General features: G+C 47.3%; 1 protein-coding gene across 3 annotated transcripts in view; it reads right to left on the bottom strand.

The window, feature by feature from the left end:
• The window catches only part of LOC133129650 (TLE family member 5-like), a 38,567-nt gene extending 25,169 nt beyond the window's left edge, over positions 1-13,398 (bottom strand). For 2 of the 3 annotated variants that reach the window (XM_061243880.1, XM_061243881.1), the window contains exon 1: positions 12,456-13,397. In XM_061243880.1, the coding sequence (XP_061099864.1) occupies positions 12,456-12,482 (27 nt within the window). In that variant the 5' untranslated portion in view covers positions 12,483-13,397. Of the gene's footprint in view, positions 1-12,455 lie in introns of all 3 variants that reach the window. The other variant, XM_061243882.1, reaches the window with a different exon arrangement.
• Between the last annotated feature and the right edge of the window lie 6,602 nt (positions 13,399-20,000).

Below are 20,000 nucleotides of genomic sequence, written 5' to 3'. Positions count from 1 at the left end.
TAAGGCCGGTCTCCGGCGTACACTAGCCATGCGGCTCGCTAAGGCCGGTCTCCGGCGTACACTAGCCATGCGGCTCGCTAAGGCCGGTCTCTGGCGTACGCTAGCCATGCGGCTCGCTAAGGCCGGTCTCTGGCGTACGCTAGCCATGCGGCTCGCTAAGGCCGGTCTCTGGTGTACGCTAGCCATGCGGCTCGCTAAGGCCGGTCTCCGGCGTACACTAGCCATGCGGCTCGCTAAGGCCGGTCTCTGGCGTACGCTAGCCATGCGGCTCGCTAAGGCCGGTCTCTGGTGTACGCTAGCCATGCGGCTCGCTAAGGCCGGTCTCTGGCGTACGCTAGCCATGCGGCTCGCTAAGGCCGGTCTCTGGTGTACGCTAGCCATGCGGCTCGCTAAGGCCGGTCTCTGGTGTACGCTAGCCATGTGGCTCGCTAAGGCCGGTCTCTGGCGTACGCTAGCCATGTGGCTCGCTAAGGCCGGTCTCTGGCGTACGCTAGCCATGTGGCTCGCTAAGGCCGGTCTCCGGCGTACACTAGCCATGCGGCTCGCTAAGGCCGGTCTCTGGCGTACGCTAGCCATGCGGCTCGCTAAGGCCGGTCTCTGGTGTACGCTAGCTGTGTGGCTCGCTAAGGCCGGTCTCTGGCGTACACTAGCCATGCGGCTCGCTAAGGCCGGTCTCTGGTGTACGCTAGCTGTGTGGCTCGCTAAGGCCGGTCTCTGGCGTACGCTAGCCATGCGGCTCGCTAAGGCCGGTCTCTGGCGTACACTAGCCATGCGGCTCGCTAAGGCCGGTCTCTGGTGTACGCTAGCTGTGTGGCTCGCTAAGGCCGGTCTCTGGCGTACACTAGCCATGTGGCTCGCTAAGGCCGGTCTCTGGCGTACACTAGCCATGCGGCTCGCTAAGGCCGGTCTCTGGTGTACGCTAGCTGTGTGGCTCGCTAAGGCCGGTCTCTGGCGTACGCTAGCCATGCGGCTCGCTAAGGCCGGTCTCTGGCGTACACTAGCCATGCGGCTCGCTAAGGCCGGTCTCTGGCGTACGCTAGCCATGCGGCTCGCTAAGGCCGGTCTCTGGTGTACGCTAGCTGTGTGGCTCGCTAAGGCCGGTCTCTGGTGTACGCTAGCCATGTGGCTCGCTAAGGCCGGTCTCCGGCGTACACTAGCCATGCGGCTCGCTAAGGCCGGTCTCTGGCGTACGCTAGCCATGCGGCTCGCTAAGGCCGGTCTCTGGTGTACGCTAGCTGTGTGGCTCGCTAAGGCCGGTCTCTGGTGTACGCTAGCTGTGTGGCTCGCTAAGGCCGGTCTCTGGCGTACGCTAGCTGTGTGGCTCGCTAAGGCCGGTCTCTGGCGTACACTAGCCATGCGGCTCGCTAAGGCCGGTCTCTGGTGTACGCTAGCTGTGTGGCTCGCTAAGGCCGGTCTCTGGTGTACGCTAGCTGTGTGGCTCGCTAAGGCCGGTCTCTGGCGTACGCTAGCTGTGTGGCTCGCTAAGGCCGGTCTCTGGTGTACGCTAGCTGTGTGGCTCGCTAAGGCCGGTCTCTGGCGTACGCTAGCTGTGTGGCTCGCTAAGGCCGGTCTCTGGCGTACGCTAGCCGTGCGGCTCATCTCTGGCTCCCTCCGTCAGGAGCGTGGCAGCAGTAAGCGGTACGCCTGCCCTTATCTGACAGGAAACGTCTCCTTTGCACATTATTTACTGGCAGAAAGGTAAATAAAGGTTGTGTGTTTTCACAGCTGCCCCGGCGGAGACCCCGGGAAGGCTCGGCACGGCCGGTAAAAGCAGAGCGAAATCTCCAGGGTGTGTTTTCTTTATTCTTATCAATACGGCCCTCCTGTTTCTGCACCTCCTCCTCCTCCTCCTCCTCCTTCTCTTTCACTCCCGTCAGCATCTTGCTCAAGGCTTTCCTGCCTTTCAGACACAGAAGAATAGGCAAGTGTGTGTGTGTGTGTGTGTGTGTATGTGTGTGCCCCTGTGTGTGTGTGCCTGCCTGCGTGTGTGCGAGTGTGTGCGCTTGTGTGTGTGCCCCTGTGTGTGTGTGTGTGTGACTGCCTGCGTGTGTGTGTGCCCCTGTGTGTGTGTGTGTGTGCCCCTGTGAGTGTGTGCCTGCCTGCGTGTGTGTGTGCCTGCGTGTGTGTGTGTGTGTGCCCCTGTGTGTGTGTGTGCCCCTGTGTGTGTGTGTGTGCCTGTGTGTGTGCGTGTGCCTACGTGTGTGAGTGTGAGTGTGCCTGTCTGTGCTCCTGTGTGTGTCTGTGCCTCTTGCAGAGATGTGTGTGTTCCTGAGGAAGCGTGTTTGGGGGTGGGGGTGTGTGGGTGTGTGTGAGAGGAAGGGGGGTGGGGGGGGGGGGGGTGAGAGGAAGGGGGGGGGTGGTGGTGGAAAGGGTCACACCCCCCTGCACCCTAACACTGCTAAAAAATCAATTAGCACGCCTGCTACGAAAATCAATATCACCTGTGACCCGCAAAGGGGGGGTCAGAACTGCTCTGACTGGCGCTGATGAGGCCCCGCCCCTTACGACCCCCACATCTGCTTCTCCACGTCAGCACCCTCATTCAATCTGTACCCCAGAAACACACACATGCAGGGGCCCAGAGGAAGCGCGTGTGTGTGTGTGTGTGACTGTGTGCGTGTGAGAGAGCGTGCGTGTGACTGTGTGTGTGCGTATGTGTGTGCGTGTGTGTGTGCGTGTGTGTGTGTGCGTGTGTGTGAGCCTAGTCCCTGCTGTGTGTGTGTGTCTCTGTGTGTGCGCGTATAGGTTTCTATGTGTGCATGTAGTGTGTGTGTCTACGTGTGTGCGGTGTTTGAGTCAGTCTGTGTATGTGTGTATGTGTGTATGCGTGTGTGTGTGTGTGTGTGTGTGTGTGTGTGTGTGTGTGTGTGTGCGCGCGTGTGCGTGAGAGAGAGTGAGTGAGTGTGACTGTGTTTGCGTGCATGTGTGTGTGTGAGAGAGAGAGTGTGTGACTGTGTGTGTGTGTGTGTGCGTGAGTGAGTGACTGTGTGTGTGTGTGTGTGTGTGAGACTGTGCGTGTGCGCGCAGGTGTGTGTGTGTGTGAGAGACAGAGTGTGTGACTGTGTGTGTGTGTGTGTGAGAGACAGAGTGTGTGACTGTGTGTGTGTGTGTGTGTGTGTGTGTGCGCAGGGGGAGGGGGAGGGGGAGGGGGTTGTTTTGTAAGAGTACAGACCAGGAAGGATTAACCTCACCTCAGCTGGGGTCTTTTGTTGAGAGGCCAGGGGGCCGTCCTCTTCATTCAAGTGGGCTTAATAATGCCTCCCAGTGCCAGCCCCCTACCCCACCCCCCAACACCCCAAACCCCCACCCCAACACCATTACATCTCGGATTAGGGCTCAACACAGAGGGAGGGGGAGAGGGGGGGGGCGAGAGAGCGAGAGAGAGAGAGGGAGAGGGAGAGGGAGAGGGAGAGGGAGGGAGGGATCATTGTTCATATTCCAGTTCCCTATAGTGCTTTGGCAACATTTACAATTGTATTTCACACCAATAAAGCATTCTGAATTTGAGAGAGAGAGAGAGAGAGAGAGAGAGAGAGAGAGAGAGAGAGAGAGAGAGGGACAGAGAGAGAGAGAGAGAGAGAGAGAGAGAGAGAGAGAGAGAGAGAGAGAGAGAGAGAGAGAGAGAGAGGGGGGGGGGGGGGGGGGGGGGGAGAGATAGCGCAAGAAAGAGAGAGGGGGGAGAGAGAGCGAGATGTTGCCATGAGATGGGCTGAAATATCACACTCTTAAGGTGAGAGGTTCACACTCTCCATCACAATCACCTTTAGGTGTTTTCACAACAAGATGGAGGAAACCAGTGTGTACACAACACACCGTCCACCACTCCGGGGGCCCCCTGTGTTACAGCCTATCACAGCCCCTCACAGACAGAGGAGGCCATTTTATACTCAACAACCCCACTCCGCCACGTCTCAAGACAGGCTTTTTAAAAAAAAAAATAATAATAATAATTTTTTAAACACACGATACACTTTCATCCAGTTTCCGGAAGTGTTACGGAGTTAAAAGTTCAAGTGAACAACAGCAGCGTCTCAAAATGGGAATTGACCCTGCAACCCCCCTCACCCCAAATAAAGCCCAGTTCCCTCATCACTGTAGAACCGTGCGGCTGGGCCATATCCCTCTCTGCGGGGGACAAAGCATGTGATCAGCAGGGCACGCCCCATTGGCTGTGCGATTCTGAGAGCCGGCCATTACCAGACGAGAATTTCCTTCCAAAACTTTGTCGAAAAGCTAAAAATAGTAGGATGTTACGAAAATGACCACAGAGGTTATTCTGTTTGGAGGGGGGCAACATTGGCTCAGGCGGTAAGAGCAGTCGTCTCATTGGCTCAGGCGGTAAGAGCAGTCGTCTCATTGGCTCAGGCAGTAAGAGCAGTCGTCTCATTGGCTCAGGCGGTAAGAGCAGTCGTCTCATTGGCTCAGGCGGTAAGAGCAGTCGTCTCATTGGCTCAGGCAGTAAGAGCAGTCGTCTCATTGGCTCAGGCAGTAAGAGCAGTCGTCTCATTGACTCAGGCGGTAAGAGCAGTCGTCCGGCAGTCGGAGGGTTGCCGGTTCGATCCCCCGCCCGGGCTGTGTCGAAGTGTCCCTGAGCAAGACACCTAACCCCCCAATGCTCCTGACGAGCTGGGCGGCGCCTTGCACGGTAGCGTGTTCAGAAAAACCCCATGTCGTTGCCTCATACAACGGCCAATAAGAACATTTAACAGATTTGTGATCAGCTGAACTGGCATGACGAGTGTCCACCACCACATTAGCACAATCAAAAGCAAACGCACAAAGGAACAGCGTCACAACCAAATGCGAAAGCGCCACACCTCAGATAAAGACGCTTCATCCGTCCAATAAATGTATAAACCGATAACAGAATATTTAAGTTCTGTTATAAAACGAATAAAATGACGGACACTGAACCTCAGTCGGACCACTGAGGCCGGATAGTGAGGGCTCACAGACGCAATCTTGAGCAAACACACCTTTCTGCCAGGACCCGCCGGGGGGCGGGGGGGTTGCCAAGTTACGGAGATGAAGAAAGCAACGCTGATCCATTATTGGTTTTTACAAAGAGAACACCGCCCCCCCCCCCCCCCCAGCCCACCCCACCCCATCTCAGAGAAGACACAGACTGAGAAATAAAGAGTAAAACAAACACGGTTACATGGTTGGGACAGGCCTGAACTTAAAAAAATAAATAAAAATAAAACAAAATTGTTTGATGAAAATTTCACACAATATTCTGCCTCAATATGTCTAAGTGCTCTTGTTAAAAAAAAAACCCCTAATGGTAGAAAAAGAATAGTAATAAATATAAAATAAAAACGCCATAGGGGGTGAGAAAAAAAACAATTATGCACCATGGCAACCTGGATTACGTTTAATTAAGTTTCCTTTGGGAATTTCGATTGTCGCAGCGTGGAGTGGCATGCTCCCCCTGCCACACCATCATAACGCCGCTTCAGACACGCAGCTAACCTTCAGAACGAGGAGCCACCAGCACCCCACCTCCCCAACGCAGGCGGGCGGGGGTCGAGGGAGAGAAAGGTGAACGATAAACGACTCTAAAATTCACCACACTAAGTCAGGAATCCTCGCTCTTAATCCCATCGGCTGGGTTTTACCGGTCCGCAGGGAACTCGACTGGATTAGTGCAGTGCCCCAAACAACCCACACGGGGCTCAAACCGGCAACCTCCTGGCCTGCAAGTGTCGCTCACAACGCTGCCGTCTCGAGTATGGGACACAGCCAGACCGGGATAATCGCCCAGATACCGCCCCCGGCTCAACCTCTGGCCTGGGAGCAGGGATAGGCCCCATGGTCCATAATCAATCAATCAAACAATCAACTGTTATTTGTATAGTGCTTTTAACAAAGGGCCTTTGTCACAAAGCAGCTTTACAGAGAAACCGGTCCCCAAGAGTACACCTAGGGCAACAGTAGCAAGGAAAAATTCCCTGGCTAACAGGAAGAAACCTAGAGCAGAACCTGACTCCGTAGGGGAACCCTGGAACGGGTGGAAGAAACATGACTTTTACTTTCTGACCCCTGGACTTCCAACCTCGGCAAGTAACAACAAAGATTACGGAGTTAGCTGGATAACTGCACTGAGTAAAACCCACAAAGCAGGATTACTGAGTTAGCTGGATAACTGCACTGAGTAAAACCCACAAAGCAGGATTACTGAGTTAGCTGGATAACTGCACTGAGTAAAACCCACAGAGCAGGATTACTGAGTTAGCTGGATAACAGCACTGAGTAAAACCCACAGAGCAGGGTTACTGAGTTAGCTGGATAACAGCACTGAGTAAAACCCACAGAGCAGGATTACGGAGTTAGCTGGATAACTGCATTGAGTAAAACCCACAGAGCAGGATTACTGAGTTAGCTGGATAGCTGCCCTGAGTAAAACCCACAGAGCAGGATTACTGAGTTAGCTGGATAACTGCATTGAGTAAAACCCACAGAGCAGGATTATTGAGTTAGCTGGATAACTGCACTGAGTAAAACCCACAAAGCAGGATTACTGAGTTAGCTGGATAACTGCATTGAGTAAAACACACAGAGCAGGATTACTGAGTTAGCTGGATAGCTGCCCTGAGTAAAACCCACAGAGCAGGATTACTGAGTTAGCTGGATAGCTGCCCTGAGTAAAACCCACAGAGCAGGACTACTGAGTTAGCTGGATGACTGTGCTGAATGAAACCCAGGACAGCTCTTTCGACTGCAGCCAGTGTTCTGTATTTGCGAGTTCTGGGCGTTGCTCAGCGCACGTATCCAGCCGACTCAGTCGTCTGGCTTCACGATACGGGCCCCCGGTCATGACTGAACGAGCGCCTAAGAACCCATTATGAAATACTTTATTACACTTCCAGCCTGAAAGGGTAAATAATGAGAAACCCATCGCAGTGAGCCATCATTCGCATAATATGAACTATATTCATCACTTCTTTTTTTTTTTTTTTTTCTCCATACTGTGCTTTCACAGGAGGGGAAGCAGCAGAGCAGTACAGTGGTTCGGGAACTGGGGTTTTAACGCAAAGGTTGTAGGTTCGATTCCCAGCCTGTGTTGTGTGCTTGAGCAAGACTTCAGCAGATTAGTTATTTAGCTGACACTACCCCCGCCAAAGTGACTTACATTTGACGGACGTAAAATCTAAATTCTAATTCTTTTCCAGGAAGTGGACGGGGGAAAAAGCTTTGGTGTGAAAATGCACAAGTACTACAATTGTATTAATCTTCTGGAATATCCAGTCTAAGACATGTTCGTATGTGTATGAAGAACTGACTAAATTGAGGGAAAAGGTGAATTCTGACTTCAGCTCGCTGAAGAACTGACCCTACACCAGCGCTTGTTACTTTAAGTGCGAGTCCTACAGCCAGGGAGAGCAAGAGGTCAGGCCTCATTCCAGGGACTGAGGGGGACTTCAGACCGGGGCAGGGGCAGGGGCAGGGGCAGGGGCAACCATGAGAGACCAGAGCTCAATTAGGAGTCCACCCCCTGAGCGCCAACGGGAGACGTGGAGCAGGGGGGAGAGGGGGGGAGGTGGGGGTCTCCTCTGGCCCACAGACGGCTCACCTCCTTCAGGCCAGAGAAGCCCGGTGGGCCTAATCACCTGCCCCAGGGGCTAATTATCTGCCCCGGCCTGCTCCGTGTCAGAAAGAGCAGCCTGTTCCTCCACAGTCGGGGCCTAATCAACGCCAGCCACAACAGGGGAGGGTTTCCGTGCACCGCCAATCAACCACGCCTACTTTGGGGGCCAAGGAGTGCACCCCTTTAAAATTACCCAGAATCCCTTGAGAACAGGACACCCTATTATTAGTTTTTTGTTTATTGGGCGGTTTGGATCACTCTCAACTGGTACCCCTCCATCATGGTTCTGGACGGGTCCAATTTCCCCACCGTCACACCTGTCCTTTTTGGCGTTAGTAATCGAGATTTCCCAACGCACTTACGAGCAGGTTGAGAAGAACTTATGAACTTATATCTGATGCGGCGTGAACCGGGCGTGTCAAACTGGCCACGTTCCACGTGCGGCGAGCCGTTTGGGAGACATCGTTGTCACGGTTGTCCAAAGGTTGAGGTGACTTGCTGCGGGCGACACTGCACTGCACTCTGCCCTATTAGCAAGGGGGGGGGGGGGGGGGGGGGAATGCAACAGCCTGTCAGCTGCTTCTGTACCACAGCAACGCCCGATCCCCGACATCCTCCATAAAACCACGGCCCTATCAACCCCCACAGAGCCAATTATAGCTCTGAGGACAGGCACAACTGCCAGCGACCCTGGGCCATCCACATCACCTGCCCACACCAACGCCAGCGCGGACACGCCAGGGACACGCCAGCGCGGACACGCCAGGGACACGCCAGGGACACGCCAGCGCGGACACGCCAGGGACACGCCAGGGACACGCCAGGGACACGCCAGGGACACGCCAGGGACACGCCAGCGCGGAGACAGGCCTGCGGCCGCAACACATTCTCAGCCCACAGGATATTCCGCAGAAGACATTTTGTGAAACACATCACCACCCCCCACCCCCCACCCCCCACCCCCTCATTTCCCGTTCTTTTGACCCAAAGGCTGAGCGCATAAGGAAATAATATCTGGGAATCTAATACATATTACGCTGTATTCCCCGACGGAAACTCAATATTAGCAGGCCGCTGGGCGGGTAAACCTGCACAGGCCCTGTCCCAGCGGGCGGACGGGATCCCACAGTCTGATACCAATCCCACCGTGGCCAGCTTCCCAGTGGGGTGTCGCGTAATGCAAATCAAATCAGAATCAAATCAACTTTTACCATTTTTTTAAATGTTTTTTTTTTTTTTACAGAGAACTGTCACAAAAAAAGTGGATAGAAGGAATAATTGGGCAAAAACCAGAAACCAGGTCTGAACCCCATCCCCCCCCCCCCCCCCCCCATCCCCCCAGGAGAGAGAGAGATCAAATCAGCCAAGATGGCCGCCCACAGTCCGCTCGCTCAAACGGGAGGAGGAGCCTTCCCCCGACAGCGCCGTGAGCTCGGCCCGGGGACTGAAGACCAAAGCTGGGGCTCGAAATCGTGCGTTTGAGTTAGAGCACGCACTCCTCCACAGTGCCCTGAATCAAGAGGCAGCCGTGGTAATGAGCCCAGTCCGGGAATATGACTGGGCCAACAGGAGGCTGAATGAGGGGTAACATCATGACATGTTATTTGGCTGACGCTGTTACCCAAAGCGACTTACAGTTGATAAAACTAAACGAGAGACAATCCCACCCCCTGGAGCACTGGGGTGAACGGCCCTTGCTCAACGGCCCAACGGCTGTGTGGATGTTATCATGGCTACAGCGGGGATCGAACCACCGACCTTGCCATTCCCAGTGATGTACCTCAACCACGACGCTACAGGACTTTAATTTTCACTCAATTTCACTTTAATTTTCACTTTCACTCTTGCTCACTGGCTCATCCCAGTAAAGATTTTTCTGTCAAACCATTGTCACAAGACCGTTATAAATCCCTTCCCATCGTTGAAAAAGGCTGACATGTTGACTCACCCTTTGTTTATAGTCCTTAAATTCAGGTTTCAAAATATACAGTTGCCGGGCCGGCACCTGGTACCAAAACATCGTTCAGCTGTACAATAATTCAAGCCCATTGGTTGAAAATTGGTTCTAATGGCCACAGCCAATGGCATTTCAATGTCAGCACGTTCACAGAGAAGGGGGAGGGATAAACAGTGTTGTGGTTTGAGGATGTTTGTTGCTGCAGTTCCTCGCGACCAAAATTACCTATAGGCAACTGTTCCAGCAAATGGAAGGGCCCCAACACTACGGTACTGAATCTGGACCAGGCCTGGAAAGCCCAGCTAACAGAAAGTGTTCCCACAACGTTCCTGGAACTTTTTTTCAGATAGACAACATCGCAGAAACATTTTGAGGACATTTTGCGTAAGCTGGGAAGATCATTGACGAACCACTTCCTCCGAGGGCACGAGACAAACTTGTCTTGTTAACCGCGGTGCGAAAAGACGAAGTTACTCGGGGGCATCATTGTTAAAGAGGATGTGTGCCAAGTCAGCCTACCCTGTATAAAAATAATGGTTAATAATTAAATAATTTTAAAAAGTAGTGGCAAAAGGTGCTTCTGGGGAGGGCACAAGCTCGTCTCCGATGAATGTTACAGCATCAACATGACAGGCCATTCCAAAATTGGGAGAACAACCCAGGGGGGGGGGGGGAAGTCTTTAAAACAACGCCAGCTTTAAGGACCATCCGTGGATGGAGTGTTTTCGTGGCGGGGCCGGAAAGTTCTGAGAGAGCACGTACGAGTTTCGCATCTTGTTCTATCGCCACAGTCTTTGAATCGGCCGCATGCTTCAAATGCCCGGCCTCTTAATACCGTCCCTGCTCAAGGTCCGGGTTAAACAGATTAATCTTCCACCTGATGTGAAGCGCGTCAACAATTTAGACCCCCCTCAGCTAGTCCACAATGGCGAAGATTAAGTATACAGGTGGAGCAAGAGAGGACACTCACTTGTAGGAAAATGGGTTTCCTTTATTAGCATTGAAACAAATGCAACTGTTAAGAGAAAATACAAAATGGCGATAACCACATTCTCCTTTCTTCTAATGGCCACACTCGCTATATTCAACAGGTGACAATGGCCTAAGAGCCCTTCTGAAATGTGTCTCGTGCATCAAAATGCCTCAAAATTATTTGCCTTGAACAGAATCAAATAATGTAAGGTTTCACAACACTAACTTTTTTTCTACTGTACATTAATCAGAAACTATTCGTACTGTCCCAAACACACACACAATAAGGCAAGGACTGTTCGCTATTCATCAAAACTGAATAAACTAGACACAGCACCCTTTATCCACTGGAAGACATTGTTGTTGTTTTTAAACTGCGCAGCTTAAAATAGTCATACGAAAGCATCACCAACGTAGGACGGGCAATGTCAGGGGTAAATGTAATGCTGCGTACATCCGTTTTACCTAATGCTAATGACAATCTACAGTATGTCATAATTGGGTTGGGAGCCAGCGATGACCGAAACCGTTTGCAAACAGTGGAAAAAGCGTTACCCTGTGGCCGCAACATTTATAGCCTACAGTACAGTCATTCACAGGAGGCGCGCGCACACCTGCACGCACACCTGCACGCACACCTGTGCCTACAAGTTGCCACGCAATCACACGTGTGTACGTGCAATTATGATACTGGCACAGGGGGATTACAGCATCTGAATCCGGAAACGAACAACAACAAAAAACAATCAAACAGGGTTGTGTGCGCTTTTTGTCCACATAACCGTGGCCTGCGTTTGACAGAAAGTGATACTTGTCTACGTGCACGGCGCACTCATCAGGGTTATAAGTTGAGTTGCATGTCAATTACGTTACAGAAATTGGTATAAATAAATCGCAGCAAGGTTTAGATACATAGGGGCCTACGTTACAAGACGAAGAAAAATGGGTGTAATTAAATAGTGGTGTAATTAAATACAATTAGCATATTACAGGGGATATCAGATGGATAACATCCACCCCCCCCCCAGGGAGATAATGTTGTTCCAGCTAACTTGCCATTACATAATGTTAACTTAGCTAATTATAAGTGAATTGGTACGGGTATACTGGCCATCTAGCAAGCCGTAGGTCCACATTAGCGCTGGCTAGTTAACGTTACCTTTTGAGGAACAAAAACAAATAGCTAAGGTTTGCTAACTTTCAAACCGCTCGGTATTAGCCTAGCTAATTTCGCTACATGGCTTAACACAAATTCGGTACTTATCTAATACTCGTTTAAGATGGTTAGCCTTTCTTATAGCCTATGTCTTGTGTTGGCAAATTTAAACTGAGACACAATGCACACTAACCCCTATTTTCCATCTGGTTAGCTATGCCTTGGCTATTGGTAGCTATATGTGTCTGGCTATGATACTGGCTAACAGTTAATTAACTAGCTAGTACGAAGCAAGGCACACCATTGGTTAGCAGGCGAGCTAACAGTCGTGGTGGAAAAGCACATGCTCAAGTCCAGCATCGATCAATGCTTAGGAAGCTAAATTAGCAAGCTAGCTGCCTACCGATAGCTAGCTAGAGCCAGTTCGCTATTGTTCACGTTGTTAGCGGTCTACAGATAGCAAAAACACATTTCTGCAAACGCACATTGTCCATTAACGTCCTTCAGCGTGCAGGTAACGTTTTCGGACAAATGTTAATTATTGCAAATGTAAAACTGATTCTTATTTATCTAGTTATCGTAACACTAACTAAACTAACTCCAGCTTGGCAAACGAAACCGATTGAAGAATGTAAACAAATGCCTTGGGCGCATGTAACGTTTGAATGCTTAACTAGCTCTAACGTTAGCCAACACGATTCTGGCTGTCCAGTTAGTTATAAAACACGACAATACCAGACGAACACATCAACATTTTAAAACATAACCAAATAGACACCTACCGAGTGTCTGGATTGTGGAAACATCATGTCAGTTTCTTATTGTGTATTCCTTTGTAACCACGACCAAGAGGTTAAGCCTTTTGGAAACGTTTTGCTTCTTTGTTTCGTCCGCCCAAAAAAAAGATGAAATCTTGCAATTGAGATATTTCGTCCCTTTACTGTTCTGTCCGGATCATCAGCCACGGAAACGTTAACCAAATGCAGTCCTTTCTTCACTCGATCGCACGTATTTAGCTAGCTAGCTAACGTTAGCGTTGCTCTGATTTCTTTCCAGATCAGCTAACGTTACCTGGTAAGACAATTTTTGTATCCGTGTGTAGCTAGCTGACCAAGTAGCTCGTTGGATAGGTAGCTAACCTTAGTTTTGCGCTAGGTAGTTTGCTCTTTGTGTAAACAAGCTGGGTTTATTCGCCAGTCAGATATTTTTAGTCAGTCGACGAGCCAACTTACCTAGCAAGCCAAATCTATGCTGACTAATTAAGCGAATTTAACTTGTTAGCTAGCTAATAATGTAGCTAACCCAATGAACTCAAAGCAAAACGGCTCCTCAGCGTTAGCTTGCGAGCAGGCTGAATAAACCTCTTCAACACTCCCTTTTCCAGTGGCAAACTGGCAATCATAAAGCTAGCCAGCTAAGCTACATTTACCTAACAAGGGAGTTGATTCTTTGGAGCGCACTGCAATGTAATTTTTGCGTAATTAATAGGCTCTCCCCACCAAGCTTGTTAATGTTACTCCTCCGATTAAACAATTCGGAGGCTCTTTTTTTGGAGCAGATCCGTCTCTTGACGAAGGTAGATTCTCCCGGCTTCAATTCCTTAAACGCAATTGGCACATACAAGCTTTTCACGGAGCAACCATTTCTTGCCGCTGTTCTACAAAATGTACGAGGCGTCGAGGAACGAGCGCCCCATGTGATGTGGGATTGAGGTGGCGCACTGAAGGCCCATTTTAGATGTCAAATGTATAAAATTACGGTTTGCGGAAGTGTCGCTGTTTAATGTGCCCCCAGTGGAAGGTGAATCTAGCGGTACACAGGCTGTTCCTCCCCGCACTGATGGGCCAGTAGAGGGGGCGGGCCAGGCCGCTGATATAACTCAGGCAGCCCGCATGATTTACTTTCTTTTGCTCTTACGAAGGAAATGTAAAGTAGAGAAATATTGGTAACAGTGTTATCTACTGCTGTCTTTGTATACATTCAAAGTTTCCCCCACAACGTAGGTTTAATTAACAATAGCAGTAATCTGTGCTTGGTTTATCTCGTGGAACCGAGTGTCGAAATTCAGCTTTAGACAAAAGGTTACATTTACTCTCCACTACTTGTGTAGCCTACCTTTGGCTACACAAAATCCAAACTCTATGGATATCCAATTTTACACTATTTACGGTTTAAAAATAAAACAAATTAATAGCCATATTAATTCATAGGCTACACATAAAAATGATTTCTATAAATCCCAGCTGATCCTGAACAAAAGTTCCAGGATTCATTGGATAAAATACAGTAGGCCTAGCTGCATCCAGACATAAAGTAATCTTCATACTCAGCGTGAATTTAATAAACCCATTTCGTACGAAAGCGTTTTCTGTTAACTGTGTGCATCCGACATTTCCATCACAAAGATACATTTTTATAGAGCATACAGCCTCGTGAGTGAGAAAGCTCAGTTATGGTCGGAACGAGTAACGATTCAGCGATCTGCTAGTCACGAGCCTGATTGTGGTCTCCCAATCATCTGTGCAGTCATGTTTGCCATTTCAGAAAGCTGTCTTGTTCTCTGCAGACTGAAATCACGAACTGTCAAATTAGAGCAATTCTGTCCGTGGCGTTTTCCAGAAGATTTTCGGGATAATTCCAAAACTGCAGATTATTATGATTATTATTATGATTATTATTTATTATTATTATTATTATTATTATTATTATTATTATTATTATTTTTAAAACAGAATCTGTGCCATCAGAGACACATAGATTGTGGTCTTTGTTGTGTGCAAATATTAAAAGCAAAACCATGGGAAGTGCCTTACGAAACCCAGCTTTGAAATTACTCCAGTTATACTTTTTCGCTTTTCTTTAGTCTACATTGAGGTTTGGGGGACTCAAGGAAAAAGCAAAACACTTGAATGGCAACCTAAATGCATATTATCCCCAACGTACCAGCAGCTGACTACAGTAACTTAATTATACAACTGGATTTAATTACAATTAGTAATTAATTAAGTACACATTAATCGCATTTCAATGTGAAATTTCACCGCAACATGGAAAGTCCAGGGCCCATTTTGCATTACATTACATTACTGGCATTTGGCAGACGCTCTTATCCAGAGCGACGTACAGTTGATTAGACTAAGCCGGAGACAATCCTCCCCTGGAGCAATGCAGGGTGAAGGGCCTTGCTCAAGGGCCCAACGGCTGTGCGGATCTTATTGTGGCTACACCGGGATTAGAACCACCGACCTTGCGGGTCCCAGTCATTTCGTTAGGCCGGGATGTTAATGTCACACTTGCTTAACAGTCAAATCTTAAAGTCTCATACAATTGCATTCAGTGTTAAGATGGTTGATCTCGGGGGCACTTTAGTCACAATGTTGAAAACCGTCTTCTTAGCCAACCGTGCCCCCTGGTGGACAGATGTGGAAACAGTATTCATCCATAAAATATCCCTTCACACACACACGCGCGCGCACACACACACACACACACACACACACACACACACACAGACACTCCTCAACCTCAGTGCAAAGAACAAGACACAATCACCAAGTATAGGAACAAATTTTATTCCAATTTAAAACAGATACTTTTTTTTTTTTCCATTATTTTTATTTTTTAGGAGAAGGCTATGAAAATCATTTTCATGTTTCAATGAGGTTCAGGCAACAGTGGTTGAAATGAAAACAAATACAAAAAAGAAATATGGCTAAAATACTGTAAATCAATAACCGATAGGACCCTTTTGTGGAGGGTTCTGCGTTAATACATACCGATGAACCCGTAGCCGGCCTGCCCCGCCCCACCCACCTACCCGCCCACCCACCCACCAAAACAAACAAACAAACACATGCAATTAAAATGAGTTCTTTAAAAACAGCAGTTTTTTTCCCTCAATCTTCTTTAATCTTAAATACAGAATAAAGTCCTTTGTCTTTCATTTAATTATTTTATGTCACATATTTAGTGTTTTGTTTTAAAAACCGGACCGTTAAATACATGGGCCCATTCGATGATTTTCACAACATTGGCACTTGTAAAGAGTCTGGCTCTACAAAGACAGGGGATTGGCACACTCAGTATCATACATCATTTACATTTGGTATACTTGGGAAAAAAGAAAAGAAAAAACAAACAGAAAAATACATTACTTTTATTTTGTACACCACTACACGTTTAATCAATCGATTTCAATGAAGAAGAAAAAAAAATCCAATTCATTAAGTGGTCCTAAATACAATAGTGTTTTGGTAATGTATTAACATTGAAGAAAAGAAAAAAAAAATCCATCATATCCATTGCTTCAGTGTGGCATCTCACGCGAAAGTGTCAAATCTATCAATTATGAAATGGCGTCTCACATCACCACCGAATGTGCTTAACTCGCGTTAACGAAAGGACAGACCTGTACAAGGCTGGGCAATCCAACTGGTACAAGGCAGGTTCAGTGCGTTTATTTGGGGGGGGAACTTATTTTTTTATTTTATTTTACTTTTAAATGAAGAGGGTGAAACCAATATACAGAGATTTATTTTTCCATTACAATATTTTAATGTTGCGAAGCAAAAATAGAAATGAAAATGGAACTTAAGATGGGGGTGGACTCCCAAGTACCAATTGCCGCAAAATAAAATTACCCACAAGCCCCTTCCAACCCAAAAAAAAGACTAGCTCTCTCTGTCTCTCTGTCTCTCTCTCTCGTACCTTGTGGTTGAACTACAATACTTAAATTTCAGATAAAAGGCTTAAAACGGTTACGGGGGGCTGAGGCCATCTCTCCACGTCCTTAAGATAGTGCAGGAAAAAAAGTATTTTAAAATTCATATTTCAGATCCGGCGAATTATTTATTTAAATACAACGGTAATTCGTGTAGAATATGTCCATGTCACTGCAGACGGACATAATTGTCTCTTTATCCATTGATGTGTGACAAAAAAACAGGCTGTAGTGTTTCTCAACATAACCAGCTATGCGAAAGCACCATGTAAAATTGCTTGTGGCTTTAGTGCTTTGAATTGAATCCAACATTACTGGAACAAATACCGAAAGTGAAAGCGAGGCTCTCTTTTTTTGGGGTGCCTTCCCGAACTTTGTGCACCTGAAAGTATATACAACAGCCAAATAAAACGATAGCAATGTTTAACTTGTCGGAAATAGCTCCAGAATAGCCACTGGGAAACTATACAAACCCGACTGAAATAATATGTCCCGTAACTTCTTAATTTCAGCTCTAGCCGTACAAACAAAACGGCAAATAAAACGGGGTACACATCAGAAAAGGCCCATCAAGCGTGCTCATCGCCGTGATGGAGCGAATAACCCTACGCATGATTCAACGCTGCTTGGAGAGGTAGTCTTTCCCTGGACAGTCCCATAACATTTCTCACACTCACGATTCGATACGCGACAGCAGAAATAAATGTTTTAAAGCGTGTATGTTTACCGGTTTTGCAACACAAGTTGACTAAAGCCGGGCGTATATTTTCAAAATCGGGGCAAAAGTTGCGTCGTGTGAGCTCGGCTTAACGGATGAACCAACTGTCCCACAATGGTTTGAAAATGGGTCCAACCCCCAGCTCTAGACTTATACAGGGTGATGCAATGTTAATTTTTTTTTAAATTTTGCTAAAACGATATAAGCGGCAATTATATAGGCTACATTTTTTAAAGTGCATAACTCTGCCACGGCCACAAGGGCTCGTCACAAACGCGTTAGCGCCCGTGTAGCCGCGGCACTGGTACCATCAACAGGAGCTTTTGCTGCGCTAACGACGACGAACTAAAGACGGGACCGTGTGTCGCCCCTGCCATTATCATACATCAGTTAGTTTAATGAAGGTCCTACACTAAACTTCAAAAACCAGCTTATGGGAGTTAAAACACCATGACAGGCGGGAATACGCAGCGTTATTAGCTGTGGGTTTTTCGGCACTTCATGCTACGTCGAGACAGGCCTGGAACACCACAGAACAATTCCGCATCATAAACGGCGATTAATTGTTTTCTTTAGGCTATATATATATATATTTTTTTTAAGCTGCAATATTACCAGCGAAACGCACTGTCATTTACAGTAACGATGCATTAACACTGTATTTGTGTATTCAAGGCTAGAGGGAAGCGCCCTCACAATACATTTCTAAATTTACTGAATGGCACTTAAAAAAAAATAAAAAATAAAAATAAATTCCCGAGTGGGCCTAATTTATGAAATTACAATACGTTGACCTCTCCTCGACTGAAGACGTCAAAACACTGGAAGCATTATACCAGTCTAGAAACTACAGACGGCAGGCCCAAGGCAACAAACAAACAAAAAGGAAAGCTTAGACTCAGGGTAAACGCCGAGGCATTTTTCGAGACAGACGGGGAACTTTTAAGAGGCTTGAAAAGATATTTTAAACGGCAAAGATTATTATTTGGAACATATCGATCCAACAACCATAGAAACTGCAACTAAAATGGTGAACCTCGTCAGAAAGTGTCACAAGGACGTCGGAATACATTGGCACGTTGAGTTGCCCATATGGAGTAGGGCAATCCACAAAAACCCTATACAAAGCACAAGTAACCATTCCTGGGTAAATGTACAGTACTGCGCAAAAGTCTGAAATCTAAATTTGGTCTTTGATATTTTCATAAGAATTTTTTCGTTGTCTCTGCATTAGTGTGTCAGTAGAAGAGCAAATTTGAGATTGCATTTTTTGGAAAACTAATGTTTGGCAATGTCACAGTGAAATCTTTGCATTTCGTTAAAAAGTGACCTATTAAGTAATAGACCACTTTTCAGAAGAAAAAGTTGATCGAGGCTGTGTGGGACTTCACGGATAGCCATCAGCAAATAAGACAACCAAAGTTCTCCAATTTGTTGGAGAAATTTGGTGCAACTGTTTTTTTTTTTCGTATATATAAAACTGCAGAACAATGAACCAAAGGGACTTGATGCAGTTTTAAACGTGATGGGTGGTCACAAACAAGTATTGATTTCGTTTTTAACTGTTCACTGATCATCATAATAAATGTTTCGATATTTAAAACGGTGAATTTCATTATTTGTGCGTGAGACTGCACAGTGAGACTGCACAGTACTGTACTCACTGACTCGACTCACTGACTGCAACTACTGCGGTCTGCAGACGAATCTGTTGCAGCAAGAAGCATGGCCACCAGGGGTCTCCACTGCGCAACTGCGCGAACGAGCATTCCATCAACACTGAGCGATCAATCAGACAGGCGCGAAAATGAAAAACGATCCTCCGACATAATTAAGTTTCATATGGGATACAAATAAATAGTCGAGGGTGCTAAAATACCTGAATGGAAGCATGACACTAAACGATTTAACTAAACCACTAAGGTTTGAGGGCACAGCGTAGCTTGCCGCGTTGACAGGGTCGGACAAAGGAGCTTTTTTTACTTGCATTAAATACCGACCACTTTATCCAAACATCTTGCCTAGTAGACGATATTACGAATTCAAAATCGAATCTTATATGTATTTGCTGTACGTGGAAACATCTGTATTTTTAAACCTATGGCAACGTTCGGCACTTACCCACGGTTAGCACAATAGACTCCATTCGCTCGACACGTGTCCATTTAAATCGCACCTGTGGCTCCCGTATTTCAGATTCATCCGTTCATTCCCTCTTCGTGCCCTTACTCGTTTCCATTTTATGCGGTTCGAGTAGCCCTTGTAAAGGAAAAGTTTCCTGAATTACAACGAGGAATCCGCCAGCACGTCACAATCTGTCGGATATCTACAGCGACGACGAAGCCATGAACAAGCCACCGGATTCCAAACGATGAAAAAACCAAACCCCAAAAAGGTCAAAGGTCATAGTCTCATTACAGCACTGCAACCATGGACCAGACTGGACTTCAACCACTCTCAATATATATATATATTTTTTTACTGTAAGTTTTTCCTACATTTGCATAAAGCACTGCCCCTAAAAAACACATGAAAAGACTGTTTCATCCCCCCCAAAAAAGTGACTAATGGCCAAAATAAACCTGCAACAATCAAGTATTAGAAGTCAAAACGAAAAGCTGATTACTTGCCCTTGAAAGAAGTTTTTACAGCAGTTCAAACCAGGCTTCCCTCTCCCTCTCTCAATCTCTCTCTCTAAATCTCTTTCCCCCCCCTCTCTCCGAGAGCGGGAACACTTCAATATGAAAGAAGAAACCAAAAGACATGTCAAATTATCAACACCAAGAAATCTGGTCCATAAATTAGATAAATAAAAACTATTTACTTTCTTTTGTTTTAAATCACTTACTCTTCTTATAGTGTTGCAGAAAACCATTCTATTATTACTCA

Source organism: Conger conger, chromosome 5 (genome assembly GCF_963514075.1).
Source record: "Conger conger chromosome 5, fConCon1.1, whole genome shotgun sequence".
NCBI classification, from domain to species: Eukaryota; Metazoa; Chordata; class Actinopteri; order Anguilliformes; family Congridae; genus Conger; species Conger conger.
This window is presented reverse-complemented; position numbering and strand designations above follow the sequence as displayed.